The sequence below is a fragment of the Felis catus genome, chromosome D1 (assembly GCF_018350175.1).
Source record: "Felis catus isolate Fca126 chromosome D1, F.catus_Fca126_mat1.0, whole genome shotgun sequence".
Taxonomy (NCBI): domain Eukaryota; kingdom Metazoa; phylum Chordata; class Mammalia; order Carnivora; family Felidae; genus Felis; species Felis catus.
Genome location: NC_058377.1, coordinates 349344 through 375470, shown reverse-complemented (window position 1 = coordinate 375470; position 26127 = coordinate 349344). Strand labels below are relative to the sequence as shown.

The 26127-nt window shown below is 40.9% G+C and overlaps 1 protein-coding gene across 9 annotated transcripts in view; it reads left to right on the top strand.

Moving 5' to 3' along the window:
• Positions 1-26127, top strand: part of TRPC6 (transient receptor potential cation channel subfamily C member 6) — a 133285-nt gene that overhangs the window by 94036 nt on the left and 13122 nt on the right. For 8 of the 9 annotated variants that reach the window (XM_023239035.2, XM_045038173.1, XM_045038170.1 and 5 more), the window contains 8 exons: positions 1618-1803; positions 4536-4700; positions 9931-10147; positions 15292-15525; positions 17412-17676; positions 18908-19103; positions 19856-20059; positions 22096-22170. In XM_023239035.2, the coding sequence (XP_023094803.1) occupies positions 1618-1803; positions 4536-4700; positions 9931-10147; positions 15292-15525; positions 17412-17676; positions 18908-19103; positions 19856-20059; positions 22096-22170 (1542 nt within the window). The remainder of the gene's footprint in view (positions 1-1617; positions 1804-4535; positions 4701-9930; positions 10148-15291; positions 15526-17411; positions 17677-18907; positions 19104-19855; positions 20060-22095; positions 22171-26127) is intronic. The other variant, XM_023239036.2, reaches the window with a different exon arrangement.

Here is a 26127-nt window from a genome sequence, read left to right as displayed (position 1 = left end):
GACTCTATGCCTTTTATCCCCTTGACTTATTCATTTCATAACTAGAATTCTTTATCTCCCACTCCCCTCCACCCATTCTGTCCATCCCCCACATGCCTCTCCTCTCTGGCATCCACCAGTCTTTTTGTGGGTCTGTTCCTGCTTTGTTTGTCTGTTTTGAGTCTACATGTAAGTGAAATCCTATGGCCTTTGTCTTTCACTATGTGACTTATTTCACTTAGCATAATACCATAATGTGGTCACAAATGGCAAGTTCTCATTCTTTATGGCTGAGTGATATTCCATAACATACACACCACATCTTCTTTACCCATTCATCTATCAATGGGCACTTAGACTGCTTCCATTTCTTGGCCATTGTAAATAATGCTGCAACAAACATCAGGGTCCGTGTATCTTTTAGAATTAGTGTTTTCAGGGGCGCCTGGGTGGCTCAGTCGGTTAAGCGGCCGACTTCGGCTCAGGTCATGATCTCGCGGTCCGTGAGTTCGAGCTCCGCATCAGGCTCTGTGCTGACAGCTCAGAGCCTGGAGCCTGTTTCAGATTCTGTGTCTCCCTCTCTCTGACCCTCCCCCGTTCATGCTCTGTCTCTTTCTGTCTCAAAAATAAATAAACGTTAAAAAAAAAAGAAAAAAAAAGAATTAGTGTTTTCATATTCTTTGGGTAAATATCCAGTGTTAAAATTACTGGATCTTGTGGTATTTCTATTTTTAATTTTTTAAGGAGCCTCCATACTGCTTTCCACCACATCTGTACCATTTATATTCCTGCTAACAGTGCATGGGGGCTTCTTCTTATTCTACATCTTTGGCAACACATGTCTTTTTGATTTTAGCCACTCGGACAGATGTAAGGTGGTATCTCATTATGGTTTTGATTTGCATTTTTCTGGTCATCAGTGATGTAGAGCATCTTTTCAAGATGTGAATTTTTTATGTTTGAATATGATCTATACTTCCTAAGTCTTCCCAACGTAATATTAGGTCATCATCAACAAATTACAACAGAAGCATTTGCATTAAGTTTTCTTTTCTCCAAAGAAGAATCCTGGTTTTCAGACTTTATATTAGATCTTGTCTTGGACCCTGATTTTGGTACTCTAAGTTTCTCAATACAATTTATTAAATAGATAAATGACATATGTTTGCTTTTCTCTGGAATCTCTCCAAATGTCCTGTGTTTCTCAAGTTTACCAACAGTTTACAAGATCTTACAAAGATCTACCAAATGTACATGATGTGCTTGCTGGTGAAGTCATGAACATGAGACATGATGTATGCAAAGTGGTAGGAACCTGCTGTGGGAAAAGTTGCTTACTTCATATTCTCCTGATCCTATGGTGACTTGGGCACAGTACACTATTCAACAGCTTTGCTTATGTTTTAGATAAATTTCCTTTCTTTGGATATGAAGAACATCTTTATGGTGCTAAGATACTTCAGAAATCACTCAGTAGAACAGCAGTGAAAGCACATTAAAAGAACAGTAAACCCAAAGATAGAATTTTTCTGTTTGTTTCCTCTCCCAACTGTCAAGTGACTGATAAATTCCACTGCGTCACCTAGTAAATGTGCTACTTCTCCATTATTGTTTTTTGTTTTGCTTTGTCTTTCCCAGAATGACTACAAAAAACTGTCAATGCAGTGCAAGGATTTTGTTGTTGGACTCCTTGATCTGTGCAGAAATACCGAAGAAGTGGAGGCCATTCTGAATGGGGACATCGAAGTGTATCATGGTGGGGGAGATCACAGCCGTCCAAATCTCAGCCGCTTGAAACTTGCCATTAAATATGAAGTAAAAAAAGTAAGGCCAGGCCTGAAGCCCCATTTACATCATTTCCGTTCTTACTGCTGCTGTATAAGGCTGAAGAGTTGGCATAATCAGCTCGAGCTGGGTTTTTCTAACCAACAGTTAGTTGCATGAGGCAGTTTCTCTAATCATACGTGCTTAGCTGTGAGTCATGTAACCTACACTCCACACAAGTCTGTGACATCTGGACGTGTTTATGCCCTGATTGCCAGCCACTCTCCTTTACTTAACTAATGGTATAGAAATGACTTCGTGTGTCCAGATGATAAGGCGTTGGTCATCTGAGAGGAACATCAGTGTTTGAGACTCCGTTCCAGGTCCCATCTGTTGTGTTCCGATCCAGGACCAGTGCCCTCAGTTTCTGCTTTAGAACATTTGAATCTCCTCCTGCACCTTGTGTATCTGTGGGGCATTTTCAGTCTCTGTCTTCATGCAGCACTTCCCATTCTTGATTGCTTTCTTAGGTTACGTATCTTTAAAAATATACTTTTTAAGGATAAAACAGTATAGAAATGCCCCCTTTCTATCTTCCCAATTTTTTTTTTAAGATTTTACTTTTAGGTAACCTCTCTATACCCACCGTGGGGCTTGAACTCACAACACCAAAATTAAGAGTTGCATGTTCCACTGACTAAGCCAGCCAGGCTCCCTTGATCCTCCCAATTATTTTTTCTTAATGTTTATTTATTTATTTCCAGAGAAAGAGAGAGAGAGGAGCTGAGAGAGAAGAGGAGAAGGAGGGAGAGAGAGAGAGAGAGAGAGAGAGAGAGAGAAAGGGAGAGAGAGAGAGAGAGAGAGAGAGAGAGAGAGAGAGAGAGAAAGGGAGAGAGAGAGAGAGAGAGAATGAATCTCAAGCAGGCTCCTTGCTATCAGCATGGAGCCTGAAGCGGGGGCTCACACTCACAAACCATGAGATCATGACCTGAGCCGAAACCAAGAGTCTGATGTTCAACCTACTGAGTCACCCAGGCACCCCTGTCTTCTCAATTCTTAACGGAGAGTAGTTTCTCTCCATTATATTACTCTCCACAAATTCATATCTTGTACATCTTCACATTTCAGTAAATAAACATCCATCTCATCTTTTCAAAGGCTGTGTTGTTATATCACTATTTCATTTAATCAGCTTACTATTTAAGGGTGTTTATTACTTTCTTCAGGTTTTTGTTAATTTAAAACATTTGCTAAGTTTTCTTTAAAACCAGTGCACCAGTTTACATACGTGCCAGAGGTGTATGAGAGGGCTTATTTTTGCTACTCACAATAGGTTTTATTAAATCTTGCAACTCTGAGAAGATAAACATTGTTTCTTGTTTTAATGATCTTCGAGATGAGCCATCCTTAAGCATTTGTAGTTCTTTTAACCTTTCAACATTTTTTTTATCAATTTTTATTTTGCATTGTTGCTTTTTGTAGATTAAATAATGTTGCCCCTGCCATATATTCTTTGTAGAAAATAAATATGTGAGAATTAAAAAATTCTGAAAAATAACAAGTAAAATTTAATTATAAAGTTTTGTTAATTGAAAGAATTTATGGCACAGAAATAAAAATACATCAGTGAATAGAATAGGCAGTCCAGAAACAGACCCATATACAAATGGGAGTTAATAAGTTTAGCATTGTAGGTCAGTGCAGAACAGATGGCATGCTGTTTTAAGAAAGTATTTAAATATCTGGGCCTGTAGGATTTCTCTTTCTTTCTCTCTCTTTCTCTCTTTTCTTTCTTTCTTTCTTTCTTTCTCTTTCTTTCTTTCTTTCTTTCTTTCTTTCTTTCTTTCTCTCTTTTCTTTCTTTCTTTCTCTCTCTCTTTCTTTCTTTCTTTCTTTCCTTCCTTCTTTCTTTCTCTTTCTTTCTCTTTCTTTCTCTCTTTCTTTCTCTCTTTCTCTCTTTTCTTTTCTTTCTTTCTTTCTTTCTTTCTTTCTTTCTTTCTTTCTCTCTTTCTCTCTTTCTCTCTTTCTCTCTTTCTTTCTCTTTCTTTCTGTCTTCCTGCCTTTCTTTCTTTCTTTCCTTCTTTCTTTCTCTTTCTTTCTTTCTCTCTCTTTCTTTCTTTCTCTCTTTCTCTCTTTCTTTCTTTCTTTCTTTCTTTCTCTTTCTTTCTTTCTTTCTCTCTTTCTTTCTTTCTTTCTCCTTCCTTCCTTCCTTCCTTCCTTCCTTCCTTCCTTCCTTCCTTCCTTCCTTCTTCTTAGAGAGAGAGAGCAGCAGGAGAGGGGCAACGGGAGGAAGAGAGAATCCCAAGCAGGCTCCATGCTCAGCACAGAGCCCAGTGCAGGAATGCAGGGCTGGATCCCACAACTCTGGGATCATGATCTGAGTCGAGATCAAGAGTCTGATGCTTAACCAGTTGAGCCACCCAGGCACCCCTGGGCCAGTAGGATCTTTACATCACTGTTTCTAGATGGAAAATAACATATAAATGTAAAAGTCCTTATGTGAAGCATTTATGAATCTTTTTATATTAAATTTCAGAATTTTTTCTATACTTTCAAGGAAATCCCGTTAGTTATAAAGGAAAAATTTGATAAGTTGGAATCTTCGAATTTATATAATACATGTTAGAACCTCCTGCCGCCTTGCTTGATGCTTGTCAGCTAGATGTTCTATGTTTACTCTTTATTTCTAACAGTAGTTTTCATGGGAAACCACAGAACAAAGTATTTAGAATCCAAGAGTTGGTGAACTTTTCTTTAATCAAGCTATTAAATGTTTTGTCACTTCCCTGCTAGTTTGTAGCTCATCCAAACTGTCAACAGCAGCTTCTGTCCATATGGTATGAGAACCTCTCCGGTCTGCGGCAGCAGACCATGGCGGTTAAGTTTCTCGTGGTCCTGGCGGTTGCTGTCGGATTGCCCTTCCTGGCTCTCATTTACTGGTTTGCTCCATGCAGCAAGGTATGTCTGTGAAGCCTGGACCTTGTCGTCACCTACAAGTAGGTCAAGCTGTATATATCAGAGCCAGTTAAGCAAGGAAAATTCTGTTTTCCAAATGAAAATTTCATAGATGTCAGAGTTGGGTTTAAATAATATTATTGATTTTAATGTTACAAAAATGACATCTATTTGCTATAGGAAATAAGGGGAAAAGTGGGTAGAAAATTAACCTGTAATAGCACCACTGTTAAATTAAGAAAGAAAACCTAGTTACTATGTTTCCATCCTCTCTGTAGGCATGTCTAATTCATATATGTTTTGAGGTTATAGTATGCATTGAGCACATATTTCAAATATAATCCTAAAAGATAAACATTTTTTGTCTTTTATTCCTCCTTTGACAAAGTTTGAGATTAAAGTTATTTTTTTTGGTATTTATTTAGCTCATATTACCAGATAAATCTTAATCTAAATAAAGAATAATCATGTAAATACTAATGTGATGCTTGGTTCAGTCAAGAATATTTACTTTAGGGATGGAGTAATCCATAACTGGATAGCAAAGATAGCCTATCAGCAAAATCCATGTGCCCAGACTTTGGTGAAAATATGTTCAGATGGATCCAGCCTTTCTTTAGTGTGATGGAACAAGTGTGAAACATGTGGACCTATCATTCTGTTAACAGGCACAGAATTGCCTTGCCAAAAATCTTATTCTTCCATGTTTTTGAAACCACATGTCTGTAATGTTTAAGTTTCAAATCTGAAAGTCAGACTGAAATAATTCTAAAGCTATGTGGCTGAAATGTCAGCTGGACCATCCGTGTGCTCTGTGAAAATGCCAGTTCAATATCTGCTGTTCTTTTTTTTTTTTTTTTTTAATTTTTTTTTTCAACGTTTATTTATTTTTGGGACAGAGAGACAGAGCATGAACGGGGGAGGGGCAGAGAGAGAGGGAGACACAGAATCGGAAACAGGCTCCAGGCTCTGAGCCATCAGCCCAGAGCCTGACGCGGGGCTCGAACTCACGGACCGCGAGATCGTGACCTGACTGAAGTCGGACGCTTAACCGACTGCGCCACCCAGGCGCCCCAATATCTGCTGTTCTTAACGTGGGCCTGACTCGTTTTCAAACTTTGTAACGCATGGATGCAAACACATGTATCCCCATTACCAACATACTGTCTTCTTATTACATAGTCACATACTTGATACTTTAGCTTAGGACCTTCCTAAATGGTTTATAGGTGCAAGACTTTCTACGGAGAGGGAACAACATTATTCTTTGTGGTGGCGATGATAGAAACCCGCTGGAAACTGGGCGTTTTCTCCTGAGGGTAAAAGCTATCATTATACGTTGTTTATCCTTTAAAAAGATAAGGCCCCAAAACTGAGCTTTTATAAGTAAAACATAAATGATGAAAATAGTGAGATTTACTAGAATTAGAAATTTGCAGCATAGATTTTCTTCTAGAAAGGTACAGTTTTCTTTTTCTTCCCTTTTCACAGAAATGACAGATTTCACTTTGAAACAAAAATTCTGACCCATCCTTATGGGCACATGGGCTCCATCTATGCATTTACTGTCTCTTCTCTCTTTAACGTACATTTCCTGAGTCTTCAGAGATGTGAGCTGAATGAAGTATGTGGGGGTGGGGATGTTCTGAATTATCCTTGTTCACTGATTACCCTGTGCTCGGTAAAATTACAATATCTTCCTAAACTGAGTATTTGTCCTTCTCCATATCCAGTGAGTTCTGAAGCATGATGCCTTCCAGAATGCTTGCTGTTCTGACAGGAGACTATTTGGGGCAGTCTGTAGAATTTCTTAGATTTTGACTGAATCCCAATTAACCTGATTTCCTTTACTATTTTCTTCTTCCCTGGTCATGTTTCTTTCTTGGCATCTGTTTTTCATCCTTGTGTAGGAACCTTGAGGCAAATAATTAAGTTATAAGGACACTGTTAAGGTATTTTATTTTAATATCTAAAATCTATTTTACTGCCTGTTATTTAGCCTTTGAAGCATTATGATGTAATCGATTTTCACAAATTTTCCCTTAGCAGTGAACATAAACATTATTCACAGGTTACGGGGGAAGATTGCTCAAAATTAATGCTTTTATTTAAAATATCATTTTAAATACTAAAAAATTTCCAATACATCCATGAAAATTAAGGCATCTAATTGCAAGCCTGTGCACCTTGACAGAGTCTGTTCCTGTTTAAATTTGGGTTTTCTTTCCTCAAGTCTGCTTTCTTCTTTCAGAAACTTTCTTTTCTTCACTTATTTTCTTTTAACACCATAACCCAAATATGTTTTATGGTCATTACAATAAAAATAGGTCAGGGGTGCCTGGATGGCTCAGTCAGTTAAGCATCCGACTTTGTCTCAGGTCGTGAGCTCATGGTCCATGAGTTCAAGCCCTGCATCAGGGGACTGACAGCTCAGAGTCTGCAGCTTGCTTTGGATTCGGTGTCTCCTTCTCTCTCTGCTCCTCCCTCACTCTCTCTCTCTCAAAAATAAGTAAACATTAAAAAAATAATAAAATAAAATAAAAATAGGTCATGCTGTGATTTCAAACCATTTTAGCTTAAGCTATCTTCAAACTTTTCTGTTTCTATCGGTTTTTGGAGTTAGGTATTTAGTCATTAAAAATACTTGAAAAAAGTATAATATGTAATATTTAAAGCCAAGTATTTCTTTCAGTGCTTAACCTCAAAAATTTGTCAGGTGCATTAATTATTCACCTTATTCAATTGATTAGTGCCCTTCTTTAACCTTATTAGAAATTTGTTTACATCCCACAATGTATAAATGACAAATTTTACTAAAATGGATAACTCACTTCAATTCTTAAAGTCCACTGAATGGTGCCAAAAATCTCCCTTAGTTAAAAGAGAAACAAAACTCTAAATGATTTGTAATAAGAAATAGAGGGTATGATAAATATCTGAACACACCATTTTAGTTTCCTGCCAATGAACTTTTTGTTTGCTTGTTGTTTGTTTGCTTTTTCCCCCTTTAAACCAGCATGTTTCATAACAGCAAAAATGCCTGGCTTGAGTCTCTTCTCCCCCTTCTGAATAAAATCAAGAAGAAGCCAATATTACATAAAGGCCACACCCCAGTGGAAGTGGGGAATCGCATACTCTGCCCTGAGGGACAGGACACTGTCCAGGACAGTTCACCTCATGTCCCAGAGTGATCCAACCTGCTTATTCTCAACTCCATTTTTATCCCCAACCTCTGTAACAGTTCATATTTGTACAGAAACATAGTTAAGGACAGTAGGCAAAAGAAAATCAAACCTACTGTGTTACCCATTTGTGTTTGCTTTACACTTACTCAATTATTTGAGAGTTCTACTTAAACAGGATCTTAAAAAAACACACTGTTTGATTCAATCTAATGAGTATTCTTATGAAAGTAGGATTTTTAGACATTATTACAGCAGAGTTTTACAAAGTAACTTTGGATTGGCTCCGCAGTATATCTAAATATAGCTAATTCTCTGGATCCATTGGCTTCAAGCTAGCTAGCTAGCTAGCTAGCTCGATCTAGATACAGTGAGATAAATACTTGTGTGCACATGCATTCTGATATTCTGACATAAGATCCTAAATACCAAGAGAGAAGGGACTAAACTGTATGATTTATTTCAGCTTTAACTTTTATGGTTTTGAAAACCACATAAACAAGTAAAGTCTGTAGGAACAGAGAACATTGATTATATTCCTTCCATTGTACTATTTACCTTTTTCAATATTAGAAGGAGCTTCTTTTTTTCTAGAAGAACGGACATATTTATGTACCTCAATGAAAAAATATGAAACTGTTTTGTAAACCATATAGAGGCATTAACTCAGAAATAAGAAGTGCTCTCAGGCTCCGGCTCCACCACGTATGAGGTGTGTGACTTTTAGGCCAGTGTCTGGACCTTTGTCAGCCTCTTCATCAACAACAGTGGCATTTTAGGGGCACCTGCTCTTAGAACCATTGTCATGGGGACTTGAGTTCACAGAGTAAAGCCCTGAAAACAGTACTTGGCACAAACAAGTGCTGGCTAAGTGCTGGTGGTGTGTTTATCAATTTACACATTTTTTCCTGGAATAATAGGTTCGCTTGAAAGGCTGTTGGAAGTTATGAACCCTCTCCTAAGGAAGAGTCCTGTCCATACCTCCTGGGTGGCGGTTACCATCTTAGGGGGTGCGCAGAGCCCCTGAGACCCATCTCAGACGCGAAGCATCCTTCTGCTGCAGCGAGTGGGATTTGTGCGTCTCAGATGGAAACTAATCCGGGCCTGTAGAAGCACAAGAGCTTTCACTGCCTCCATAGTTCACACAGCGAGTCTGATTTTTACATAGTTTAGGAAATTTACTCATTGCCACTCAGCTAATGAGGGAATGAAACTGGAACCTGACGTGAAAATTTTGGATTTTCAATCCAGTGTCTTTCCAGGATATTGTTCCGAATGTATAATGGGAACCGCCCTGCTGCCCTGTCCTCAGTGGGGATTTCTCTCCTTGGAATTGTTCACACAACACCTGCATTGCTTGTGTGTCCGTGAAACACACAAGGGCAGCGAGCAAGGCCAACGTCGACCAAGGTCCAGGCAAAGTAGATTCAGTTCAGTAGTTTCACTGCTGCCTCCTCAGCACTTTGTACCTAGTAAGGTAGTTGGCTTAAAAAATTTTTTTTGATGTTTGTTTATTTTTGAGAATGAGAGAGACAGAGCATGAGCAGGGGAGGGGCAGAGAAAGAGGGAGACACAGAATCGCAAGCAGGCCCCAGGCTCCGAGCTGTCAGCACAGAGCCCGATGCAGGCCTTGAACCCGTGAACTGAGGGATCATGACCTGAGCTGAAGTCGGATGTCTAACCAACTGAGCCACCCAGGCGCCCCAAGTAGTTTGCTTTTTATGAATGATGATGATACCATGCCCTGCCTTCTGTTGTAAAATACTATTTGTCAGAGTTATATAATATTTTTAGAACTTAAGTATCATTTAACACAAAAGTTAATTTATTTAAACATAAATCCAGAATAGCAGCATATATGGATGAGGGATGTGACCAGAATTTTAGCACAGCATAAAGAGTTGCTGTTCTCTCATCAATTATATAAATATACGTAACCTTCTTAGGAGAATATTGCAGTATCCAGACATTTATTCTTGTGCACACGTGTGTGTGTTTTGCAAAGTGTACAAAACAAAGTTAAGATTTTCTTTTGCTGTGCACTGTGGCAGATGGGGAAGATTATGCGCGGACCGTTCATGAAGTTTGTGGCACACGCTGCTTCCTTCACCATTTTTCTGGGGCTGCTGGTGATGAATGCTGCTGACAGATTTGAAGGCACCAAACTCCTTCCCAATGAAACCAGCACAGATAATGCAAAACAGCTGTTCAGGATGAAAACGTCCTGCTTCTCATGGATGGAGATGCTCATTATATCCTGGGTAATAGGTAAAGACCAATATTGTGTCATCTTTGTTTTGTTCTTTTTTTTTTTTTTCACAGCTTAGCACTTTGAATGACACTGACTCCTTCACACATCAGCTATGCAAATACATTCCGCACGATACAGTGCATCATTTTCTGTTTTTAAAACACAGTTATCTCGGGTTCATTATTGGGGCACAGCTTTGTCACATGCCATGTGCTTTTTAAGTTTCCAAGAAAAACCCAGGAGGAAACAATAAGATAGTATTAATTGAATCCTGCCAGGGACGAAGTACTCCCATTCATGTTTTGGGAGAGCTAGGACTTCAGATTTCACAACGACTGCATGATTTTATGTTAAGATGTAATGGGAACCAAAGCTAATAGTCATTCACATTTATTGAACATTTATTATGTACCAAGAACTCTTCAAAGCCCTTCACATACTTGAACTCACACACTCTCCCTGCACCTCGGTTTTGTAATCTGTAACATGATACCAGCATCTATTTACAATGTTCAGGTGAGGATTGAGTAATTTCCTTTAGATCTCCCAATGACAGGTGAGGCAGAGGGAAAGCAGTCTTAACTAATACACTATTTGTCATCAGAATCAATTGTACACATGGCTTGCCCTTAAACATAATGCAAACGAGAAAGGTATTTCAATCGGATTTTACGAATGAATAGATTAAATAGGCAAGTGGTGCCTTCATTAGGTCAGGAGGATCCTGAGCTGAATGTGACCCAGTCCTTGCAGCCAGGAGAGTTAAGTGTGGGGGTCAGGTCAATAAGTAAATCAATAATGAAAACCACTGAGACAAATACTGTAATTGAGGCACGATTAGGGTACTGTGAATGTACACAGACTGGACATCTAAGTCTAGAATGGGGTGGGTTGTGGAAAGGGCAGAGAAGGCCTCCCTGGACGGTACCTTCCATCTAAGACTTTGGAGATGAGGTAGTGTTAGCTGGGCAGAAGGTTTTGGGGGAGTACGGACGCTACAAGGTGTGGAAACATTGCATGTGAAGCTAGGGCCTTAGGGTGCACCAGGCACCCTTGAAATGTAAGGAGTTAGGCAGGTGCCTTTGAGGGCATGGGTGATGGCAGACGGTGAGGCAAAATGGCTGAGGGTGGCTTTCAGCATTGGTGATGGCTCTGTCACATCTTAGCCAGGGGACGGTGAGTATGGAGGCTGAGAGCCCACCACTGGCTCCCTGAGAGCAGGGTGAGGGTGGGGACTCAGGCCTCGGGGAGTTGGTGGTGCACTGTGCCCATGGAGGGAGAGATGTGGACTCCACCCTGGACCACTCGGCGGTGCTGCACTTCTCTGAGAGGGAGAGAACGGAGGGACGATCACCATTGGTGCCTGGAGAATGTGAAGCTAATGACTAAGTCTGGGTTGTAGTTGCCTTTGAAGTGCCCTGGGGATTTTCAGGCGAAGATGCCCACCAAATACTAGAAAATACAGCACCCCGGAGAAATAGGGATGAGGGCTTACCGTGTGAATTACATCACCGAGGGAAATGAAGCCTTGGATAAAGAAGAAGAGTGTGATTTCTCACTACTTCTTTTCCAATGTAACTGACATTTACCTTATATCACAGAACTACAAGAAATAAATTACATTCCAACTTAGAGCATTGGATTTAAAATAAGAACAGTCGTTTGGACACTGCCTTTATCTTAGTAAACTAACTGCCTATGTGCTAGTGTCTGTGTGTGTGTGAGTATAAAGTATGTAACACAGTGCTTGGCACGTAGGAGATGTTTAATAAATTTCAGGTAGTTATGGTTATTAGACTTTTCATTGAGAGTGTCTGTTACTTTTATATAGGAGTGGTATTTCCTACTGAAAACAAGCAAGATAAGATTCTAGTTCAAGATGAAACTTTGAAAACATTCAATTTTGTGTAAGGGGATTAGATATAATGAATGTTCATTTTTATCCTTTATCAAATACAATGCACCTCATACTAATATTTTATTATAAACATTAGAAGTTTTTCCCTTTTCACTTAGAAATCTAAACCAGGAATGTTATGTTAACTTTTAATGTTATGAATACATTTTCCTTAGAACTGCTGGCCCAGCACCCTTTCTACCTGAGATTCCCAGATTCGCTCACAGGGTCTGTTTATAGGAAAAGCCAGAGCAGGCAGCTTCAGCATTACAGCATTAGTCAGACTTGTGTGTTGGTTTCTGACGTGGATAATCGTTTTCTTCTTGGAGCTGTTCTGGAAAGAAAGCTGTTGCGCCTTCTGGAAATATTAGTAAGAAATGGCCTATTTGGGTCAGTTGGTGGGCTTGAGGCCTTCTATTGTTCGCAGAAGGCAAATTTATCCAGTTTTTACTGGAGACAAACTTGGAATGCTGAATTATGGAACTGAGCTGCAGGAGAGCTTGATGAGGCTGACTGGCGAGCTGAGACCCCTGAGAGGGGGGTGCAGCGGGAACACAGTGGGGGAGACATGCTTGGCGATGCCGATGTGCAAAGATCCCAGGGGGCACTGTGTGAGCTGTCTGTGTCCAGACCACATCTGAGTGCCACACGCGGGAGCATGTCCAGGAGAGCAGCCACGGGAGTGAGTGTCCCCGCCATGGAGCAGCTCTTGAGGAGACTGGGAAAGACCACTCTGGAGGGTGGGGGTAAGAGGACCCTTATTTATTTGGAGAGCCTCATCTGAAGAGAAAGAAGATGAAACGGGGCTCAGGCTTCATGGTAAACCGGCCTTTCCTGGGGAATAGACAGAATGAGCACACAGGTGGTTCTGTTTTGTTTCGAGAAGTTTAGAGGCAGAGGGAGTTTGCTCATTCTCTGCTGTTGAGGCAGATCCACACTGAAGCGATTCTTCTGAAAACCCAGCTGTGGGACGGGCAGCCTTCAGCAGTCTGGCCACCTGTCTCCGGCTCGACACCCAGGTAGAAGTCTCCCCTGCCCCGAGAAGCTGCCCAGGCTGGGGGGTTCTCAGCTGTGCCTGGCAGCCCCCAGGGCTCCTTACAGTGAACAGGACGGAAGCTTCCTTCAGGCAGACTAATTCACTGTGTTTTGTTTTTTAAGCTTTGGTAAGATGAGGTTTTCATCAAGAATTCTGTGTCTGGAGAGGAAAGGTGGAGGGCAGGTGGGAGAGGAGGGGGAGAGCCTTCCTTTCCAGCCTTAGCTCTTCAACAGAACAAAGTAAGTTTGAAAGGTCTTGGTCTGACATTTGAGACCCTTCAAAATCTGGCCCCTTCCCACCCGTCCAACCCTAAATGCCACGTCCCCCCAAAAGCTGCAGTCCAGCAGGACGGAAGGCCCTACACAACTAGGCTGGATGGCGTTCAGAGGTGCCTCGGCCCCTGTGCTGCAGGCACTCCACATTCCTGCAGCCTGCAGAGGGACAGCCTGGAGGAGGCTTCCCTCACTCCTGCTCACTGTGTGCCTGGGGGGTGTGTACCAGCACACAGGCAGGATTTCTTGTTTGTTTTTTTTTTATTTTTTTTTCAACGTTTTTTTATTTTATTTTTGGGACAGAGAGAGACAGAGCATGAACGGGGGAGGGGCAGAGAGAGAGGGAGACACAGAATCGGAAACAGGCTCCAGGCTCTGAGCCATCAGCCCAGAGCCTGACGCGGGGCTCGAACTCCCGGACCGCGAGATCGTGACCTGGCTGAAGTCGGACGCTTAACCGACTGCGCCACCCAGGCGCCCCCAGGATTTCTTGTTTTAACCTTGACCCACTGGCATAGGTGTGAATCCAGTCCTAGATCCCTCGTACCTTGGAAGCACTCAAGTAAGTAATGAAGTTGTCTTCCTCTGTGTGCGCAGAATGCCGGTTTTGAGAAAAGCCCACAGTAAGCTGTGTGTGGGCTCTGTGATAGAGGGTCATGACGAGCGTAAGGATGTGGGGCAGGTGCTTGCTGGGGAGGGGAGGAGATGAGTTTCAGCCGGGGGACTATGATAGACTTCTTAATACAGGTAGGCTTGATCGATCATTGGAGTTTGGGTTATATTTCTGCAGATGGTTCTAGAAGTAGGTACAATGTTGGAAAGAATATCTTAAAGGTAATGGTGTAAAGCAACATCTTGTTAACACAGTAACATCCTTTAAATTAAGCTAAAGTAGGGGCGCCAAACCTGTGCTCCTAAGCAGCATGCTGACTTCTTGTGAGAGTGTAGTGTCTTTACTACTCCCCCAGCAGGAGGTGACCATGAATAATATGCTCCTGTGACTCTGTGCAGTCCTATATGGTGCTGGTTTTAAACATAAAGTCGTAGACCCTATGACACTTTTTACTCCTTTACCTAGCATGTTTAAATGTTTATGCCATAAACATTTTCCAACATGTCTTAGGCCGTCCAAGAAGCACAGGCAGAGACAGGGTTAAATGCCAACAGTTTTGCTAAAGGGCGTTCACTGAGAGGGAATGGGGAGGGGAGTGAGGAAGGTTTCAGGGGCTGTCAGATGGGGGAGGCAGGTCTGATCCTGAGGTAAGAGGGAAGGGAGGGAAGGTCTGATACAAGCATCTCAGATGTCTATTCAGTCTGAGGACAGGTCAGCAAAGCTGGCAGGAAATACTTGAGCCGAAGTCAGGCATCGGAGAAGCCCAGGGTCTCCCAAGAAGGGGTGCCTTCAGTCACCAGCTGGAAGCAGCCTTTGGGAAGCATGGCCTTGGGGGAAAAGTGCCCATGGTTCCAGAATGCGGTTGCTGAGGCCCTTAGCCAATTAAATTCCTGTAGTTGGAGGTCTGTGAGGTCTGTCCTTGTGGCCACTACTCCATAGTAATTAAAATATATATTAAATGGCTGCATAATACTCCATCTGTGGAAGTCCACGATCACTTAGGTTTTACCTGTGTGAGCAGGTCTGTTTGGATGTTTTGGTTATTATGAAGAGTCCACCATGAACATCTCATACATACACTTGTTATGTATAGGATCCATGGATACCAAAGATTGTTTGGACACGCTTGAACCTTGTCGGACTGCTTTTAGGTGATGCACTGATACTGCTGGACTGTGGCTTTTGTGGGGACGTGGCATTTAGGGTTGGATGGGTGGGAAGAGGTCAGATTTTGAAGGGCTTCAAATGTCAGGCCAAGACCTTTCAAACTTACTTGGTTTTGTTGAAGAGCTAAGGCTGGAATGAAACTGAATTGGGTCTATTTTAACCCCTTTCCAATGCAGGCATGATATGGGCCGAATGTAAAGAAATTTGGACGGAAGGCCCCAAGGAATACTTGTTTGAGTTGTGGAATATGCTTGATTTTGGTATGCTGGCGATCTTTGCTGCATCATTCATTGCGAGATTCATGGCATTTTGGCATGCTTCCAAAGCCCAACACATCATTGATGCAAATGATACTTTGAAGGACTTGACCAAAGTCACACTGGGAGACAATGTGAAGTATTACAATTTGGGTGAGTTTGTAGTGCACAGTCAACTTAAGTTAATAGATATGCAGAGTTTTCTGATGAAAGGAAGTGACTAGTAGTTTGGCTCCTGCTCAGTTCTCACAGAAATTCTGGCATCTTCAGAAGCATCTGCGTGAAGACGTGTGCTTTTGGCTTCTCCCTTCCTGATCTCCTTGCCGGCTGGATGCCTCCCACTCTCTCCTCGATCAGTTGACAACTACCAAACTCCACTGGGAATGCCTGTCTTAGGTCTTAGATTTTTTGTTCTTCTTGTCTAGTAAAAACAGTACACATTTGAGTACCATTTCCATTCAAAACACATAAACTGTGTGACAGCAAGGGAGCTGCTGGTGTCTCTGGATGGCTCCTGATACACGACACCACAGTTTCCCTGCCAGGCTTCGAACCTGCCAGACAGATGAGAAACAAAACAAAGCGATAGAGGCTGGAGCGTGGCCTCTAATACCGATCAAGTTCCAGGCAGATGACGTAGTCCTGGGTCTCCTAGCCAAGGGGCTCGGTGAAATTTCCCTCCAGAATCAGGCAGGTGCATCCTTTGGTCTCTGGACAACATGGGTAGGGCAGTCCCCCCCAAGGCAGGAATGGCAGCCAATGGTGGTGTGAGGTCCCTTAGCGGAGGAGCAGAGGAGGGTGGAGCCGAAGCAATTGTGCTTGCTTATCTGCTGTCCCAAAATAGGAGTCAGATGAGGTGATTCACCTCAGGGTGGGGGAGGGCGAGGAAAGAGATGCCTTTGTTTGCTGAGGGAAGACCCTTCCTTGAAGAGACCTAGTGGGTGGAGAATAGACCCCTTTTTGGTACTTACTGTAATGCTCTGATAAGAAATCTGTTAACATTCAGTTGACATCTCCGTGGGTTTGTTGGCTGGATCACATAGAGATCTTTTTATTATTTTTAAAATATTTACTTTAATGTTTAATACTTTCTCATATACAGAATTCTAAAAAGTCAAAGCTATCCATACAATGTACTAACTTACTATAAAAAAGGAAACTGCTTTTATTAGTTTCTTGTATCCTTTACTAATTTTACTTCCCAAAAAATAAGCAAATACAAATCAGCAAATCATGTTTTTCCTCTTTCTTACACATTGTCTTGCATTTTTCCTCATAATGGTTTCTTAATTGGGTTTTGATGAACCCAATGAACTATTGGGTGAGCTATTGGGTGAACTAACCCAATGAACTAATATTGGGTGAACTGTTGATGAACTAATATAATAATGCCAGAAAATTTTTAAAAATGAATAATTACTACATTTTTATGGTAAAAATACTTACTTGAGTGATCAATAAAAATGACTTCTAGTTGAAATAACTGCACTTTGCAAGCCCCAAATTGCATTATAGTGTAATTATAAGTTTAAGATTAAATAATAAATGCCACCAATTATGGAGCACCAAGCACTTCCTGAACACTGACTATACATTGACTTAATGAATTTGCAAGTAGATGAGAGAAGGTAGAGTGGTATTGTCTCATTTTTAAAGATGGGAAAATGAAAGTAAGAAAAGTTAAATAATTGTACCTGTTCTTCTGGTAGTGACGTGCGTGCACGTGCGCGCGCGCACACACACACACACACACACACACACACAGTGGAATTTTTTTTCATATGCTGAGTCCCTAGTTTAGCTCTTAACCATTTTGCTGTATGCTTATGGAAAATTGCCGGCAGACCAGGAGGCTCATTTTCTCAATATATTCAGAAGCTCCCATATACCTGACCCTTATAGAAGCCCTGTAAGATAACAGATTTCCTTTAGAGACTTGATGGCTAATGTAATTATATTTCTTTAGTAGCAGAAAAGAAGTTGCCTGAGTAAACAACTTAAAGAAACTCATGATAACTCTTGTGTTTTCTCTTTCCTAGCCAGGATAAAGTGGGACCCCTCTGATCCTCAAATTATATCTGAAGGTCTTTATGCAATTGCTGTAGTTCTAAGTTTCTCAAGAATAGCTTATATTTTACCAGCCAATGAAAGCTTTGGACCTCTGCAGATATCACTTGGAAGAACAGTGAAGGACATCTTCAAGTTCATGGTCATATTCATCATGGTGTTTGTGGCCTTTATGATTGGAATGTTCAACCTCTACTCCTACTACATTGGTGCAAAACAAAATGAAGCTTTCACAACGTATGTCATCTTGGATGTTTTGATGATGGAGACTGCAGATTAATTATAGGATAGCTTAAGTGTGTTCATATGTGTCTATGGGATAGACAATGTTTCAGTGAAGACTTCCATCTCCAGTTTCTCTTTAGCAATGAGAGAGGATTTTTAAATTAATTGGAAGAACTTGAAAATATAGGCACCTTCCTATCATTAAGCAATACTAGTTAACATTTTTAGTGCCAGTTCTTCTGGGAAAATACCTCACTCACAACATTTCATTATCTCTATTTCACAAAAAGAAGAAACAAAGCTCAGAAAAGTTAAATAATTTGCTGAATTTCACCGAGATGCTAGTGTATGGACAAGCCAGGCTGTATGTAACCTCTTGTCCATGACTCTAGAATGTGTGTTCCTACTTGTACAGCCTTCTCATTAGAGTCTCTTGGGGGGGGTGGTGCACAGGGAGAACAGCTTCTTTCCTAATTCATTTTGTCAGATCTTCTCATTGAGAAGATCCTGGTTATCAACCCCAGTTTTGACTGAGGTTCACCACGGCCACAGTGGTTTTTTATAAAATATGCTTAGAACAGATTACTCAGATATTAGGTGGTCCATGTTCCAATATGAAGCATCAACTGAAGCATAACCTGTTGTTAGCCCTATTCTCATAAAGTGCAGTTTATCAGAGAAATGAAACCAGCTGGGTTAAGCTGGGCTTAGCATTGGTCAGTAATTATGTGTAAAGCATTGAAATTCCTACCTAAGACTTGTCAGTGATTTTGGTTACAGCGTCTATGTTTATATTGTCACATTTTCCTTAAGACACACACTGTTATTATCTAATTATTGGATGTGAGTAGAAGTATAGATGAGCAGGAAACCTAATAAGACTCTAACATTGTATTATTTTTATTAAGTAATACATTTAACACTCCATTACCAAAGCTATGGATTACTTATGTTAGTATCTGTGGTTATGAAGTTATGTTAATAACATTTATTGAGTGCCTATTATGTGCCAGATACTGAGCTGACTGGTTCATATGCACAGTATGACTTCAGCCCTGCAACCATCCGGGAAATAAAACCTATTGTATTCATTTTACAGAAAGGAAAACCGAGGTTCATAGAAGTAAAGGATTTTCTCATGAATATTTAGTAATTCGCAAACACACAATCAACTCACTTTTATTATGGTATTATTGTCATTTATACACTGTATTATTTCCTTTCTCTCTTTATTTTTCCCCAGAGTTGAGGAGAGTTTTAAGACACTGTTCTGGGCTATATTTGGACTTTCTGAAGTGAAGTCGGTGGTCATCAACTATAATCACAAATTCATTGAAAATATCGGTTATGTTCTTTATGGAGTCTATAATGTCACAATGGTCATTGTTTTGTTAAATATGTTAATTGCAATGATCAACAGTTCATTCCAGGAAATTGAGGTATGATTTCTGTACATGTGTATAGTCTGTGACTACATGTTTTAACTTATGCCAGGCATCAACTCCTCATTGGTGGTGAAAACATAGGCTGTGTTTCCTTTTGTTCTTTGCCTGTTTCATATAGTTGTTTGTCCAGTAATCTAGAAAATTTTAACTCTTTGGTTCCAAATGCAACATCAATGTGTGTGGTAGGTAGTAGGTCATAAGGAGGAGAAATGTCAGATTCATTATTGTTTTTTAAAAAAAACCTTAGAAATACTATATCAGCTTGAATTTACATTTTATTTTTAAAAATTGTTGCTTACGAATACCACCAGTGTTCAAATCTTTTTTGTAGTGATTTTCAAAAGTGACCATTTCTCGAATCTGGAGTGATAATACAAACTTTTATTCCAGAAATTTTGGAATGTGTCCCAAAGTAATCAAACTTATGATCTTGTGTCGAACAAAAGAGTGAATAATTTTTCATAGTGTTCTTTTCAGAATGTAGAAAAATCCATTTATACCTTTCAGGGTGTTTATAAACGTAAGCACATTCTGAGATCTGTAGTTCTCTAAGTGTGATAAAATTTCAGACAGATTTTGGAGAGAGTGTGAGTAGAACCCTAACATTAAAAAAATCTTGGAGTGGTGTTTGGGGCCTGAGAGTGTTTGCAGGTACCATTGCTCCTGCCTAGGTACACAGTGTGGGTCGCACCGCAGTAATTCAGTTTTCACATCTCTCTGCTGAACTGACGTGTGTGTTTGCACAGGACGATGCTGATGTCGAGTGGAAATTTGCAAGAGCCAAGCTTTGGTTTTCCTACTTTGAAGAGGGGAGAACATTACCTGTTCCCTTCAACCTGGTGCCAAGTCCAAAGTCCCTGTTTTATCTCTTAGTGAGGCTTAAAAAATGGATTTCTGAGATGTTCCAGGCCCATAAAAAAGGTTTCCAGGAGGATGCAGAGATGAACAAGGTAATTTGACTTGATAATTTAAAATTATGTTTTTAAATGCTAGGATCATTTAAAAGAAGTGATCCATGATGACACGTCCGATCATTGCCAAATGAGCACAGTCCTTTGGCTTGTATCTACTTGAGAGGAACACTTTGGACATTTCCTACTTGAAAGAATACAGGAAAAATTGATGAAATGTAACTATAATAATGTATTACATTGTCTGTAGAGGGTACTCGAAAGGAGAGCTCTTCTGGCCCCATTTTTGCTGTTGTGGCCACAAGCCCCACCTCATGTTCAGTTCACACAGCCTGGTAAAGCATCAGTAGCTTGGGGGAATTTGACAGACTCTACCTTCTTCACTGAAAACTTAGAAATCATTTACTCACATGTAATATGTGAGTCTAGGCTTGGCATTAAGTAGTTCAAGAAAGAAAGATCTAGGGGTATTAAATGGAAACAGTTATGCAGGAAGCAATCTCAAGAAACATAGAAGAGGTGCAGTGTTTAGATGAGGGTTAGCAGTATATTCAGAAGTGTGGAAAGTTGTGTGCCACTGTGTATGGAGGAGAGGCAGTTACCCTGTGCAGGAACTCTGCTGGTGCAGAACCACATCCAGGAGAAGCAATGAGAGATGGATGCATTCAGAGGAGAAGGGCCAGCATGGGGACAGGTGCATGTAAGGCGTCATATGATGGGGAGTTGAAGGACTTGGGGATTACGTCCAAAAAGGAGGATTGAAGGGGAACAAGGTGAATATCTTTAGAACTCTCAGTTTTGACTAGGGGGTATACTTGTTTTTTGTCCCTTCAAAAACAGGGAGAGATGCCATGGGCAAAAGTTGCAAATAGTTCAGCTGTAGTTCTATTTAAAAACAAACTTGTCACAACAACATCTGTCCAGGGGCGCCTGGGTGGCTCAGTCGGCTGAGGGTCCAACTTCAGCTCAGATCATGATCTTGAGGTTCGTGAGTTTGAGCCCCACATTGGGCTCTGTGCTGACAGCTTGGAGCCTGGAGCCTGCTTCATATTCTGTGTGTGTCTCTCTCTCTCTGCCCCTCACCTATTCACGCTCTGTCTCTCTCTCAAAAATAAGTAAACATTAAAAAAATCAAAGAAAATATCTGTCTAACAGAGTGGGCTGTCTTGCAAAGTAGTAAGTTCCCCATCACTGCATGTAATCAATAAATGCTGAATGACCAATATTAGGAATTTATAGAAGATATTCCAACAGTGAGTGGGCAGTTGAGCCAAATGATCGTAAAAGTTTCTAGCCATTCTAAGATTCTATCACTGAGAGAAAATAATTCCTGCTCTGCTTGCCACTCACCATTTGGGGTTCTCAAATAAATAATAAACTCTCTGAGCTTTACTTTCTTCAACTGTACTATGGGAATAAAATTTATATCTACATCATAAAGATCAAATGAGTATATAAAAGGACCTTGAGAATTATAATTTTTTTAATGTTTATTTATTTTTGAGAGAGACAGAGACAGAATGCAAGTGGGTTTGGGCAGAGAGAGAGAGAGGCACGGAATCTGAAGCAGGCTCTAGGCTCTGAGCTGTCGGCACAGAGCCTGATGCAGGGCTTGAACTCACGAGCTGTGAGATCATGACCTGAGCCGAAGTAGGATGCTTGACCGACTGAGCCACCCGGGCGCCCCAGGACCTTGAGAATTATAAAACCTGCTTTAAATGTAGTTATTACTATACTGTGTGAAATTTTGGAGAAACAGGCCATCTATAGCACTCTTCTGGATGTCTAACTTCTAGAACTCAGTGGGTTGATGGCAGCAATGTCCCTCCCTTTACTTAATACTCCTTTACTTACATTAATTAATGGAGTTTACAGTTCTAATGGAACAGCAACCTGAGAGAATTCATTGTTCTCACCAATGGGAAGCACCCAATAAGAACATGTTTCTCTTCTTGAAACTTGCTACAGAATCAGACCAGATGGCTTTTAAGATATGGAATAAAGAATGAAATTGTTTTTGTAATTCTAAATGAAGAATTAGCAATTGTACTCATCTTACTATCTGTTTTTAAAAGAGAAATGAAGAAAAGAAATTTGGAATTTGGGGAAGTCATGAAGACCTTTCAAAATTATCACTTGACAAAAAACAGGTAAGCTCATATTTGAAAACATGAAGTCATATGTGTGCCCAGGCTTATCTTTTCAGAAAAAAGGACAAATGTTCAGAAGCAATTTCAAGAAACAGGTAATATATACATTAAAGATTTTAATTGTGTTAATAATGCCTCAAAGATCTGTTATTGAGTGATGGAAATAAGCTTATGTCCAGTTAATCAGAAGAAAGAATGGTGTATATCTTTAAGACAGATATTAAGCATATATGTTTGGGTACTTGTGGGTAATGAAATACAGGGATAGTGATGTAAAGCAGGAAAAATTAAACTGATAGAGGAGCATCCGGGACCCAATGGAGATCTCATTCACTGCCCTTGAGCAGTGTGGGGTGGGGGTGGGCATACACACATCCAGCAGAGCCTCTCTACCTGTCGGTCATTTTCTTCACCAGGGCAGGGTTGCCTCGGAGCAGTTGGTGCTGGAGCTCCCAGTCAGGCTGGCTGACTTTTTTGGTCTTTTTACCTTTCCCTCTTTCACAGTGAGCCAAGCCCCACGGTCTAAGACCGTTTTCTACCCCCTGCTCCTACTCCCTGTTACTTGTCACAGGCATGATTCTAAGCACATCTCCTACTTCTTACTGTGTCTTGGCATTTGGTTCCTAGAGGACTGACATAATGCAGCCATCTCCTTTACTTTTCCTTGCCATGTAAGCTTGTGATGAACAGAACTGACGCCCACAACTTGCTTTTGCTTGATACATTAGCTACACTCCTGGGAGAGTGCTTTTACAGCACACGTTTATATTTCCAGTCAGGTTTGCCTATTGTTACTGAAGTGGGTTTCCACTGGAATGTGTTTGGCCCTGATAGGGACTAAGAAAAACTCCCACGGTTCCTTCTTTCTTACCAATTTGTGCAACGTTTGCTCTCTTTTTCATGAAGTCTACTTCCAAAACAACGCTTAAGTTTCCATTTCACTCAGATCTTCTGACTCCCTGAGGACAAAAGTGGTTAGGTTCCACCAACATCACCTCCACACGTGCTCTGGGTGCACCATAGAAATCAGTGGAATGAGCCACATAAAAATACTTTTTGAAACAAAGTGAGAAGACCTATTTATTATCTTGGGTTATATCCTTTAGCTCTGAAGGTCCCTGAATTGGCTGCTAGCATTAGCTTTTCAGATAAATTCTGAGAGGCCAGCATAACTCAAGTCCCATCTCTGCCACACTGTATGATGCATAAACCTGAAGATGCTGATAACTTCCTGAATAACCGCTCTCTTCGAGCTCCAGGAGGGATCACTTTCAAGTTGTCAGTTGCAGACAGGCTCTGGCGTCCTATGCAATAGATGTCATTTTAGCATTTTCTGTCTGTTTGGCACTGGGTTGAGTGACATGTGCAGATTTTTTTTGTTATTAGTCACATATAACTGATACATGTTGATTTTGTACAAATTCCCAATCCTTTTCTCCAGGCATATTGAATTAAAATTTCTGGCATTGGGGTGTGGAAGTGTGTACTTTAGTTAGGCCTTAGGATATTCTAAGGCCCATCTGCGTGTGGGAATCATGGGAATCACAGAATATTTCATTCCCTGAATGACTTTGTCATGGACACATCAGTGAACAGTAATATTCAGCAGAGTAGACTAGACTAGATTAAAATGAAACATGAGGGGTGTCTGGGTGGCTCAGTCACTTGAGCCTCCGACTTCAACTCGGGTCATGATCTCTCAGTGCATGAGTTCGAGCCCCATGTTGGGCTCTGTGCTGACAGCTGGGAGCCTGGAGCCTGCTTTGGATTTTGGGTCTCCCTCTCTCTCTGCCTCTCCCATGCCCATGCTCTTCTCTGTCTCTGTCTCTGTCTCTCTCAAAGAAAAATAAACACTAAAAATAAAAAAAAAAGAAAAAGAAACATGAAATAGGACTAAATCCACATAGTAGATATTTATCCTTCTGTACAACAGTAATAGCTGCTGACACTTGTAGAGCATCTACTGTATGTCCAGCGGTGTATCCCACAGCCTTCCTGTTTGATTCTTACACCACCTCTAGCAGCTAGGTAATATTATTTCCCCTATTTCATGCATGAGAAACCCGAGGACAGTAGAGCTGAAGTAACCTGCCCACAGTCTCATTGCAAACAACAGCCAGAATTCAAATTCAGATCTACTTGATTCCAAAGCAAGAGCTTATAAGCACTGCCCCCACGTGGTGCATTTCATGTCTGCATCCCTGTGGACTGAACATGGTATCTATACATTTTTAGCTCATTGCTCTGTTCCTGGCTTTACTCTAAATGCTAATATCAAAATAATTACTAGGAAATGAACAAGAGAAAACATAAAGAATGCAGGAGATGTGGTATAAAAACAAAGATAGACAGTAGCTCATTCAGAATCAGTGTATTTTCACATGAGTCAGGAACAAAGCTTAAAGCCAGCTCTTCCTGCTGCCACTCCCGTTGCATTTCACACATCACTACCATTTATAGATATCCACATCCCTAAGTTCATTTGGTCAGTTGAATCCCCCTGACTTTCTAGCCTGCTTGAATAGCTGGCCATGGGAACACTTCGTTCTACATTAGAATTTTCTGCCACCAAGTGGTAATGGTGCTTCTTTGCACCATTGAGTAAATTTATCCTTACATTCCCTTTCTTTCATATGATTGTAACAAGTATTTATTATATGACTATTATATATTAGAAACTGATTAGAATTTTTTGTTATATTTGTATCCAAGTTTATATTTCAGATTTAGAGAAGAACTAGTCACATAAGAGTGATCCATGTGAATTTATAACTGTTTAGTCATATACCATTCAACTATACCAGTGGTTCCCAACCAGGGGTGATCCATCCTCTGCCCCCACTACCGGCACCTCAGGGTACATTTGTAATACCTGGAGACATTTTGGTTGTCACAACCGGACAGGGGAGCTGTTATTGGCATCTAGTAGGTAGAGGGCAGGGATCCTGCTAAACATTCTACAATGCACAGGAAGCCCCACACAATAAAGACTTATCCAGCCCAAAGTGTCAATAACTGTTGGAATGAAGAATCTTTGGACTCTACCTATTGAGAGCATGAAGTGGTGGGAGTGCTGTGTGTTGTACTGAAATGTTACGAATACACAGAAGCTGTGGCCATTGACGCTTCAAGATCTACAGTCTGGACAATCTGTAATCACACACATTCTCAAATGAACAGAATGCCATTTTCTGACATACCTGCCACTGTTACCTCTGCTGTGCCGTCCGGTGTGTTCGTTGGTACAGCATCAGCCTCATGCCTTCAGTTCAGTTCTTTACAGTTTACATGTACCTTTACCATCTATGTTGAGCTGCAGCCAACTGGTTCACAAACCTCGATTGAACATGTTTTCTATAGCAAGGTGTCTAGCAGCCAGTGAACCCCATCAGTGACCCAGAAGCACTTTTTCCTTCCTTTATTTCACCAACCAGTGCTTTCTGAGCACTTGCCATCTGCCAGCAGTTCTGGCTCCAGGGACAGTGAGGTGAGCTAAACAAAATCTCTCCTTCCATAGAGCCCAGCAGGATGTAGATAAACATGTAACCAAGCCAGTGAATAAAATAAGTGTCAAGTGACCTAGCTGGCTCCAGATCTATTTTTCATAAGGTGGGCAGGAAAACCTCTCTGTGGAGCTTACGTTTTAAGCTAAAACCCAAAAGATGAGGCAGAGCAAATAAGCCAGTCAGGAAAAGAGCATTTCAAGAACTGGGAACAGCACACGCAAAGCCCTTAAAATAGAAATGAGTGAATGAACGAAGGCCTGGGTGATGTTGATATATTATTAAATCCCCCCCCCCCGCCCCTATAGGCATGTAGTGTCCTGAGCTGCCTTAACTGGAGGTGATTGACATATCAAATGTTAAGGTTTCTTCATCTTCAAAAGAATAAAAGTCCCAAAGAAACATTTTTTTCACTTTCTTATTTCCATGAGCACTTTTTGGATGTACTAGTGGC